Source organism: Triticum dicoccoides, chromosome 3A (assembly GCF_002162155.2).
Source record: "Triticum dicoccoides isolate Atlit2015 ecotype Zavitan chromosome 3A, WEW_v2.0, whole genome shotgun sequence".
NCBI lineage: Eukaryota > Viridiplantae > Streptophyta > Magnoliopsida > Poales > Poaceae > Triticum > Triticum dicoccoides.
In genome coordinates, this window is record NC_041384.1 from 54,018,100 (window position 1) to 54,029,460 (window position 11,361).

The window sequence follows — 11,361 nt, forward strand, 5'->3', positions numbered from 1 at the left end:
CGTTTCAACCGTGGTATTATAGGAGCATACCACATCACCTTCGCAGGAACCCTCTTCCTAGGGGGCTCGCCGTCAACATCACCAGGGTCATCTCGTCTGATCTTATACCGCAATGCACTGCATACCGGGCACGCGTTCAGATCCTTGTATGCACCGCGGTAGAGGATGCAGTCATTAGGGCATGCATGTATCTTCTCCACCTCCAATCCTAGAGGGCATACCACCTTCTTTGCTGCATATGTACTGTCGGGCAATTCGTTATCCTTTGGAAGCTTCTTCTTCAATATTTTTAGTAGCTTCTCAAATCCTTTGTCAGCCACAGCATTCTCTGCCTTCCACTGCAGCAATTCCAGTACGGTACCAAGCTTTGTGTTGCCATTTTCGCAATTGGGGTACAACCCTTTTTTGTGATCCTCTAACATGCGATCGAACTTCAGCTTCTCCTTTTGACTTTCGCATTGCGTCCTTGCATCGACAATGACCCGGCGGAGATCATCATCATCGGGCACATCGTCTGGTTCCTCTTGATCTTCAGCAGCTTCACCCGTTGCAGCATCATTGGGCACATCATCTGGTTCCTCTTGATCTTCACCAGCTCCCCCAGTTGCAGCATCACCGTATTCAGGGGGCACATAGTTGTCATCGTACTCTTCTTCTTCGCCGTCTTCCATCATAACCCCTATTTCTCCGTGCCTCGTCCAAACATTATAGTGTGGCATGAAACCTTTGTAAAGCAGGTGGGAGTGAAGCATTTTCCGGTTAGAGTAAGACCTCGTATTCCCACATTCAGTGCATGGACAACACATAAAACCATTCTGCTTGTTTGCCTCAGCCGCATCGAGAAACTCATGCACGCCCTTAATGTACTCAGAGGTGTGTCTGTCACCGTACATCCATTGCCGGTTCATCTGCGTGCATTATATATAATTAAGTGTCCAAATTAATAGAAGTTCAACATCACATTAAAACCAAAGTGCATACATAGTTCTCATCTAACAACATATAGCTCTCCAGAGCATCTAATTAATTAAACCATACATTGAAACTATGTAAAACATTTCAATGCGAAAACAAATGCGATCATAATCGCAACCAAGGTAACAATTGATCCAACGGCATAATGATACCAAGCCTCGGTATGAATGGCATATTTTCTAATCTTTCTAATCTTCAAGCGCATTGCATCCATCTTGATCTTGTGATCATCAATGACATCCACAACATGCAACTTCAATATCATCTTCTCCTCCTCAATTTTTTTTATTTTTTCCTTCAACAAGTTGTTTTCTTCTTCAACTAAATTTAACCTCTCGACAATAGGGTTGGTTGGCATTTCCGATTCACATACATCCTACATAAATAAAATCTATGTCACGTTGGTCGACATAATTTTCATAAACAATAAATGAACCAATAGTTATAAAGATAATATATATACCACATCCGAATCATAGACAGGATGAGGGCCGACGGGGGCGGATACCAAAACCATCGCACTATATAAGATTCAATAATAAAAGTAAGAAAATAATACAAGTATCTATGTAAACATACAAGTAAGAATATTTTTCCTTTCAAAAAGAAGATAAGAGCAAGAGGCTCATCACGGTGGTGCCGGCGATGAGCTCGGCGTGGGTGATCGACGGCGGTGAAGACGAGGACGGGGCGTGACGGACCGCTAAATCTAGACAAATATTATGGAAAATGGAGCTTGGAGGTCGAGCTTGGAGAGGAGAAAGCTTAAGTAGTGTGGCCCGGGCATTCCATTAAACACCTTGTGTGCATAGGAGGTGAGCTAGAGCACCACCAAGCCCTCTCCCCCTCGGCCAGAAAAAAACAGAGCAGTGTGCTCTGCTCTTATGCGAGGGGGTATATATAGGCACCTCATTGGTCCTGGTTGGTGGCATGAACCGGGACTAAAGGGGAGCCTTTGCTCCCGGTTCAAGCCACCAACTGGGACCAATGGTGGTGGGCCAAGAGCGAGGCCCATTGGTCCCGGTTCGTCCCACCAATCGGGACCAAAAGGTCCAGATGAACCGGGACCAATGGCCCACGTGGCCCGGCCGGCCCCTGGTCTCACGAACCGGGTCCAATGCTCCCATTGGTCCTGGTTCTGGACTGAACCGGGACTAATGGGCTGACCCGGCCTGGACCAAAGCCCTGTTTTGTACTAGTGTGAAGGCATTGCTTGGAGTTTGCTCGGACTGGATCTTTAGGGTGAAAACCCACGATCTGGCCTTCAATGGTGGATCTGACAACGGCGGCGTATATGCGTCGTTTTCCTTCTTGAAGGCGTTGCTTCTGAAGAACCTTTATTGTAGTCATTATGTTGTCAAAATATGCTCGGTGTCAATGGTCGTTGTTGTACATCATCGATCGTTGTTTTGATCGCTTTGGGTCTTTCTCTTTTTGCTTTTTCTTTGCATAGGCATAGCTTCGGTCTTACATGACTTTGCATTTTGCCAGTGTGATCTTTGTGTGCGTGTGTAGTGTTAGTTGTGTGCATCCTAGTTATTCAGAGGCCAGATGTGTGCTAATTATGCTTGTATCACTTGATGCTACATTATGAGTCAATAAAAAAGCCCTTTGTCAAAAAAAAATTAATTTACTATATAGGCTGTCGTTTTTCCGCCAAGAAAATAAAAAGTAAACGATGAGTCTGCATTCTTTTTGGGGGAACACGAGACTACTGTTTCTCTAGAGAAGCAGTAAGCCTTTTTCAGTTCTACAACGACAAAATTACTAACTTATGGAAAATGATGGTTAGGGCATGCCAATGGTCGATAAGGCATTTTTCTCCTATGTATTTCACGTCACTGAGAGAAGCTGAAAAACCATTATATATGATGGATTATCTCCAAAGTGTGATCTCTAGCAATTAATGTTTACATGATTTAAAAAATATCAAACTAGAAATCCTTTTAATAAGGGAAGACATAACTTTCTCTTAGCTAAGACAAGACAAGCCTTTCTCTCTCTCTCTCTCTTTCTCTTGTTTAATAATTGAGCATTTTCCCTTTAAGTTTAATCCAAAAAACAGGCAACAGATTGTGGAAGCTAGTATTCAATTGAGAATATAAGAAAAAACATCATATCATGCTACTAGTGGTAAACCAAATGCTAATCCTAACATAGAGGATAAGATGACATAACTTTTTGCCTTTGAAGCGTAACTTATACGCTTCGATGATTATTTTGCCTAGTACATTATAGCAGGTGCATGACGAAACGTCTAGGTTAGCATGGTCGATGAGTGCATGGCCGTAGATGAGCAAATGAATGAACGATCACCGCGTAACTGTTTATGAAATCAATAATTTATTCTAAACTATTTACATTCTTGAGCTCAACAATGCATTTTTATTTGAAAATGATCAATACTGAAAACAACGTCTATTAAAAGTGTTACATTCCTGAATAATGAGCACACCATGTTCATTTAACTTACAAGATACATTCATATTGAGGTACTCCAGATAGACCGCTTCCGATGACCATCTTCTACGTATGCATCCCTTGTGGTTGCCAGATCCGTATATCTATTACATTGGCTCAGCAAAAAGCATCCTTATTGTATCTTTCAGTATATCTGAATTAGTGTATGCATCGGTATGCTTGTACATGTTATCCACGGTCCTTGAAAGGTTAAGTATCATTTGGGGCACGACCATTGGTTGATCTGTCAATGTGAGATAATGGTGTAACATATCCTTCCATGAGTTCTCGATAAGTTCTTTTATCTTTTCACATGCGTCATCATTTGTCATCCCATGCTCCTTCATGTACGATTGGATAGTAGAGGCACACTGCCCCCTGCTTGCTCACGCTACAAGAATACATATGGTACAAAATGTCAGTTACTAATTTTAGTAGTCATTGGGTTAATCTCAGGGATGGCCTTATTGTTCGGAAGGCCCCTGGATGAAATTTAAAAGACATTTGTTGCTTCCGCTCAGTCTCTCCTCATGTTCCTTTAGTGTTTTATCACTACCATTAAAAATCAAGCTAGGCCAACGACACTTTGAACTAGACTTGTATGTTGTATTTCAGTATACTGGATATTATACTACACATGATGCACATGTTATGCGCCCCTATCCAACTTGTGTACGTCCTACAATCATCACCCTTACCCAGGTCGAGCCATGATTAATCCAGCTTCACTTCAAAGCATGCATGAGTTACCTGCGGATGTAAATGACTATAACCTAAAACTTTAAAATTAAACTTGTATGTTCAAGTTTGCATAGGCTAGGTATACAATAGAAACATGCATTTATCATGATGTAAGCATACAAAATAATACAATATGTGCCTTCGTGAGTATGATCAATATTCATTATGTATAGCTATCTGTTTAAAAATACATGTTTACACTTATATATGTTCAGATTAGTTCGTCACTTTGCCAAGATGCATGTATGCAAACTAATCATAGGAAGTTGATCACATCTCCAAGTATACATAAATACCTTTGCTGATGCCATGTCATTCGTGAAACGTGTATATATAGCAAAAGACTTCAGAAGTTTCTGGTCGCTCGACACCCAATTGAGAGTTTCCACTGTTGTGTCATCCATGCCAACAAATATAGCACATGCTACCACAGAGGTTCCAATACTTACTGATGAAACTTGAAGGTGTTCAATAAGTGTTTTTGGTACATAATTTTCATCACGCCATTTTAGTTCATCACTGTATGCTTGAACCAATTTCTTGAACTGCATTTGATAAAAAATAATCACTCACCCCGCAAAAAAATAACTCAAAATGTTGTAATATTCCTGAAGTGTCAATACATTAAAATTGGTTTAAATGAAGACATTCAAGGTAAAAATATCGATTGCGTTTCTATATGGTTGGTGGCATAGTCTATGGAGTGGCACCCCTGCCATCTCGCCATCGGCATTTTCTTGGTTCTTTATAACTTAATTTTGCAAGCATTTTGTGTGCATTCTCTTTGTGTGTGTGTGTGTGTGTGTGTGTGTGTGTGTGTGTGTGTGTGTGTGTGTGTGTGTGTGTGTGGTTGTCCTGGCCGTGTGCATCCTAGTCACGCGGAAGCCGGATGTGAATTCATGTTTCTCGTATCGCCTTGATGTGACAATTATGAGTCAATAAAGTGTAATTATTGTAGAATTGTAATTCCATTGATTACATTTTGGGGAATAAAAATAAGAAAACATTACCAGGGAATAAGGTTTTCATGAAAAGTTCAACATCTACATGTTAAAACAACAAATTGCTACATATTTTTTTAAGCATTGTTGATTAAACCATACATACAATTTATAAAACAACACATGATGAATTTTCTTCTGCAAAGAACATATGGTGAAAATGATATAGTGACTACTCCAAAATATCTACAGACGAGTCACATTTAGTTGAGTCACCGACAATGTCATTCGTATCATGTTCCAAAAGATGTATCTGGTATATTTTGAATTGGAGGACCTCCCTTGATTCCATTTCGAAGAAATAAAAACATGCATACTACAAACTAGCCAGGTTCAAGTCATGACCTAAATTAAAGTGCATGTAGCTCCCTAAATTGACACTGAGGACTGATGACAATGGTTCAGGGATTAATGACTAACAAAATATGTGCTCCAAGCACACAGTCATGTTAAACCCCAACTGACAATTGCGAAATGAATTGGAGAAGAAGACACCAAGAGTTCTTGATTATAAAATCCCATTACAAAGTTTATTGAGTGATTCGAGTAATTATATTGATTATAGGAAAATCGTACCAAAACAAGTGCATCATATAGCAGGAGAAAGCTTACATGTTAACGCTTAAACTGCGTTGTACAAAGCCTCACAAGATTACCTTATGGAGTGGGATGTCACTGCTTAACCATATTAATAGCTAGAATGGAAGCTTAAAATTTACTAGAAGCTTCTAGTCAAATACTTTAGTGGAAACAACTGTCTCTTAATATTTTCCATAGTATTTATTTTAAACTCCAAATTGTCTAGCTAGGACTTTCCTCTCGACTATCCAAAGTGCACGGGGCCCAAATTTCAGCATGTATGCTACTTTTTTCTTACCTTCTATTAGTATTGGCTCAAGTTTGGTGGCTCTAAGTATTTTAGTGGTGAGGATCTTTATGAGATTGCCATGTATGCTTAAGTGCCTGTTGGAATTTTTTTTACCTCCGGCACTCTCACCCAAGGTGCATACTTTCGAAATATAATTGTGTGGCCAGCTTTTAAGTGAAGACTAGATATAACCACCCCTAATGCTAAGAAACAAGAGGCATTACAATACAATCACTCGGCCAATGTAGTCCTACACATTGTAAAACCACTATTCAAGGAAAATAATAATATGTTCTCATGTAAACTTGCAAATAGTTTAATCTATTTCTAAGTTCTTTACTTAAAGTATGCTACTATTTTTTTAAAACATTTATGTAGTTAGCTAGATCGATGTTATTCCGTCTTGGTGACGCTCAACTGGGAGATATTTTAAAAGGAATATACATCAAAATAAACTAGGTGCATATTTCTACACGACCAACTTTGTATGAACAAATAAAATAGAGTAACACTTGCCGCTTCTTTTAGATAAACCACACGGTAGTTGTTCTCAGGTCCTAAATGGTCCTCAAAAGAATGAAATGTTTCCAACAAATATAAGTAGATATCCTTCATGTATTCTGGAAGCACATTTACTGCATCTTCATCCCACCTGTGTTTCACTATGTCAGAATATAATGCTTATAGTAGAGAAATACTTAAGCTGCAATTATGTTTTTGGAAACTTCATATTCCAATCAATTTGTGTTTCTACCAAATTTTAATACAGTTACTTCCATAATCAATAATGGTACTTTCACATCTGACACAGTAGATCCATGACGTAGTCCCAACTTTCACTCTAATGTTACCACATATATTGATAAACCGTTTCCCATACTAGAACAAAATAATTTAAGGACATATATTTTTATGTATTTTTCCATTATAGACTTATTTAGAGTTTCATATAATATCTATGCTATAGTGTAATTAGCGTGTGATCTACAACATTTATTACATACTTTACATCCTAGTACATATATTAGTACTTCTTTTGTGAAGTGGAACCGTTGTTGTAATACATATAAGGCACATCAAACGTATTAAGATTGCTAATGCACCACCCAAAAGAATCATGGACATCATGAGCATAGAAACAATGCAATGAATACCTCTTAATGCAACAATTCACTTTGTTCTTTTTAGTTTGTATAAATCATTACTAATATTTCTGGCTTCATGCTTAATTCCAATGTATAAATCGTTAGTAATAATTGTCACTTTGTTCTTTGATAGAAAACAAGTCAACTTTCATGTATTGGGATTATCATAAAACCATTATATATTATAACTATTACAAAATAAACTCAGGAAGGGGAGGAGGGTTTGACCTATTAATTGCTTCTGCAAGTTGCACGCTGTCTTCAGTGCTGCTATATGTGTCAAATATGTCATCTATTATAGTCATGAAAGCGGTGACCTTTGTAGCTATTATTCGGGAATAAGAATATTCAAGGTTGTAGCTAGTCCCATTTATCCAAAAATAAGTTTCTACAATTCTGTCTCTTACAAAACTCAACCTTGACTTCATTTTGATCTTATTCCACCACCTTGCATGTGCATAAAAATAAGTTAGTGAAGTTTTTTTTATTAGAAAAAGTGAAGAGCAACCTAGATTAATTTCAAAATGAATTAATAATAAAACTTACATTGTGACGTCTTTCAACTCCTCACAAAAATGAAGTTGCAGAATATTAAAATTCAATTTGGCAAGCTCCAATATGGCTTCATTTCGTGTAGCCTTGTTTGTGTAACATGGTAGGTAGCTTCTTGCTTCTAATATCCCAACTCTTCGAAAAGGAGGTGTAAGAAGGGAAGAAGAAACTTCCCCTGCAAATGGTGATTCCAAATTTTCTAATGCCCCGAGGAGGTGTCTTCTCGTGAAAGAGACTGCCATGTCAAATACATCCTCCCCCTTGATACTCAGATGTGCTGCATTATATAAGCTCAACAAACTATTTGTATCCGACTGAACAAAACCTCCTTGTTTGTCTTCGAATTTATGGAATACATCTGCAAATTTGATTGGGAATGGATATCAACAATTTCCATTTCATTGGTAAAAGATAAAAAATTGCTATATAGGTTGTATCAATCTATAAGGTCTTACCAGATGACACATCATATCTATTTTTTCGTAGAAGATAAAACCGAAGCGAAACCAAGTGTAGATTATTATCATCATAATCAGATTTCAAAACAACATCCAGTAGTTGTGCAATCTCATTCTCATAATGGTTGCCCAAACCAAGTCTCTCAATTGTGATTACAAGCTCTAGTATTTTGGGGATTTCATTTGCCTCCTTCATCACCGTTCTTACTTGCTCCAATAGTATTTCCATCCTTTCTCTCATGTGAGCTTGCTGCAAGAACATAACGGCCTTTATATATTAATTAATCATGTGGACCCTTAATGTTTCATGTGATTCTGTCATATTAGCCATAATGCTACAGTCGACCAACTGCTATGAATATAAGATGTCAATAGCATGCCTGATTAAGCAAAGAAGAGTAGAAGACCATCTATTCTAAGTTGGATGAATCTTATGTTTAAGTCGATGGTCTTAATCATTTAATCTTATGTAATGAAATTTCTATAGCTACACATTATATATATTATAGCAACTTTACTTCTAGAAATATGCAACGAGGCAAATGCATGGTTTTACAAGTAAAAAATCATACAAATTTATGTAGATCACTACGTTTTATGATATGCTATTTGGTCAATTTAGAAATACTAATTGCTCTCATACAACTGATATATAACATCCCATAAGAAGACAAATACCTGTTAGTACAAATAATGGTGAAATTAATGTATACATAATATGGTGTACAACACATATTATGGTAAAAACATTTCCACCATAAAATATTTCTATTTCACATAAAAGTAAATGCAACTCCTACAAAAGTAAAGATGTTCCATTTAGTTAAAAATGGTTTCCGCCACATGAAAATGTTTCATAGCATTAACAAAATCCTGAGTGTTTTTGGCAGTTCTTAGGTGGAAACTGCTCGTGATATTAGATCGTCATAGTAGTGCGGATTGTCACATTGAAAAAATAGATCACAATATAGTGTTGCATATCACAAATATTATGTTGTATGTGTACAATGGTGGCATAGTGTGATTGTCATGTTCCCACAAAAGAGTTAATCATATGTTTGACTAAAGTATAACCCAAGTAGTTATTTTAAATTAGGTTGACATGTGCATACATGCATGAGGTTCTCGCATTGGTTCGACATTTATTTTATTCTTTCTTTTCACAAATAAGCAGATGCCATGCAAAAATGTTTCCCCGAAGGATGTCTGATGTCAAATGATTTTAGTATCGACCAAGATTAATACTCCCTCTCTTCCAGTTTATAAGGCCGACATCTATTAAAACATTTCCAATTTGACCAACGAAATAAGAGAGTTATATGCTATCGATGATATAAGTTTTATTACACATACCTTATAATTATGACACTATTGATGATATAAGTTTTATTGCACATCCTTATAATTATGACATACAATAGTTATATGTTATGATATACTTGTATTTCCTGTTTATATGGCTAATGAAAATATACGATTAATTGCATATTTGAAAGAAGTTTCTAATGATTTATTTTTTATGAAATATACTTCATAATTTGTTAGTCAAATTGATGATCCAGAAATACGTACATGCCTTATAAACCAGAAGGGGCATATAGCTACTGACATGTGCTTTAGGTCCCTGCTTCCTGTAGAGGTTATGAGTCCTCCAAGCAAAGCCAGGACATGACTAGTACCGTTCTTGTTTTAAGTGTTATATCTCTATAGAATTTATTCGACACGCCTATTTTGTGGAGTGGGGCAAGTGGGTATTTGTAGGTGAGTCTTCCAGGAAACACTGCACAAGATTTGAAGCATCATACCAATTTCAGGTTGCACACAAAACATGATGCTTTTACCTAAATATATATAGTTAGTGTGTGACATTTTAGTATCTAAACTTCTATGCCGTGCTTCTCATTCTACCAGTTTGCTGCATAATTATTACATCAGGTTCCATTATGAGGTTTCAAAAAGGTACTCTATCCCTCCATTCACAACTATAAGATGTTCCAACTGTTTTGTAAATGGATATATACACATTTTTGTGGGTTTGTTCACTCATTTAAGTTTGTATGTGGTTCATGTTGAAATATCCAAAACAGATTATATTTGTGAACCGAGGGAGTATCACTGAAGGGTATGGTAGCCTGATGTTGATGTGTTGTGTTGGACCTCCAGTTCCAGTTAACTAATTTTATTTCCTCATTTATCTTCCATTCGGTTTTATTTCCTTGTTTATCTTGCTTTCAGTGACGTGTTGATTGTCTGGTTTCCCACATCATTTGTAGAACCACTGCATACACTAACCAGACGGTGCTTCATGCATGGAGTTTCGGAGAAGTGGAGCTTGGATATTATGCAGAAATTAAACTTCTACCTCGACATGTTGAGATTATAGAAACAATAGATGGGGAGGTACCACATATGCAGAAAAAAATATACAATTAATTACGCACTCTGTTGTTCAACTTTGTCTTGATTTAAAACATCTGATGAACAACATCATCTAGAAATATGTCACACAGGCGATATTTCACTGTTTACACAGAAGCTTAAAGATATGAGGATCTTAGACAACGTTGAAGTACAACTGTACAAGTACGAGTATTAACCTGCGCTGAAGATTGTGGCTTGTTTTGAAGGAAGTAATCACCCCACAGAGTCGGGTGAAAAGTTGTCCTTGTCTCTTCGCCAGAGCAGTCTGCCTGAATTGCTGCCATTGAACTGTCTGTTTTGTCGGAGCACAGGAGAGGCGTACTTGAAGTACGAAAGTGCTGGTATATATAGAGATACTACTCAAGCCAATTTATACTCTTGTCCTTCTGTTGGTAAAAAGAAACATAAACAATCCATTTCGTTTGCAAGTTGTCAAATCATGCAAATGGAATAAATGATTATGAACTTAAGAAGAACCGGCTAAGGCCAACTCCATCAAACGACCCCAAACGAACGTCCGTTTTGTTCGGATTCTATCCGTTTGGGATAGCAATGGGTGGCAAAACGGACATGCCTGTCCGGGTTAAGTTAGAGGCGCCCAACGCGCAGCTCGATCCTCAAAACGTCCGCCTCATTCCCCACATGCGTCCCGCGCCGCTCCGTGCCCGCCCGCGCCGCTCCAAGCCTGCCGGCGCCATGCCGCGCCTGCGCTCGCCTGCGCCCGCCCCCGCCCCTCCCCG

The 11,361-nt window shown here is 37.9% G+C and overlaps 1 protein-coding gene across 2 annotated transcripts; it reads right to left on the minus strand.

The window, feature by feature from the left end:
- Positions 1-3,353: 3,353 nt before the first annotated feature.
- On the minus strand, positions 3,354-10,942 carry LOC119267057 (beta-sesquiphellandrene synthase-like). 2 transcript variants are annotated; one of them, XM_037548358.1, is made up of 8 exons: positions 10,798-10,942; positions 8,198-8,450; positions 7,737-8,100; positions 7,419-7,637; positions 6,562-6,697; positions 4,473-4,721; positions 3,938-3,951; positions 3,354-3,813 (listed from the first exon to the last, which is right to left on the minus strand). In XM_037548358.1, the coding sequence occupies exons 1-8, from the start codon at positions 10,903-10,905 to the stop codon at positions 3,543-3,545; spliced, it is 1,614 nt and encodes a 537-aa protein (XP_037404255.1). In that variant the 5' UTR covers positions 10,906-10,942; the 3' UTR covers positions 3,354-3,542. The 2 variants fall into 2 exon arrangements, with proteins under 2 accessions (XP_037404255.1, XP_037404254.1); XM_037548357.1 differs by lacking the exon at positions 3,938-3,951 and having other exon boundaries at positions 3,355-3,826.
- Between the last annotated feature and the right edge of the window lie 419 nt (positions 10,943-11,361).

Excerpts from the sequence above, each read along its gene's own strand:
- LOC119267057 (XM_037548358.1), bottom strand. The coding sequence starts at position 10,905 with ATGGCAGCAATTCAGGCAGACTGCTCTGGCGAAGAGACAAGGACAACT. Across the intron at positions 8,101-8,197 it reads TAGATATGATGTGTCATCTG|ATGTATTCCATAAATTCGAA; the intron begins GTAAGACCTTAT and ends TCAAATTTGCAG. Across the intron at positions 6,698-7,418 it reads CTTGCAGAAGCAATTAATAG|GTGGGATGAAGATGCAGTAA; the intron begins GTCAAACCCTCC and ends AGTGAAACACAG.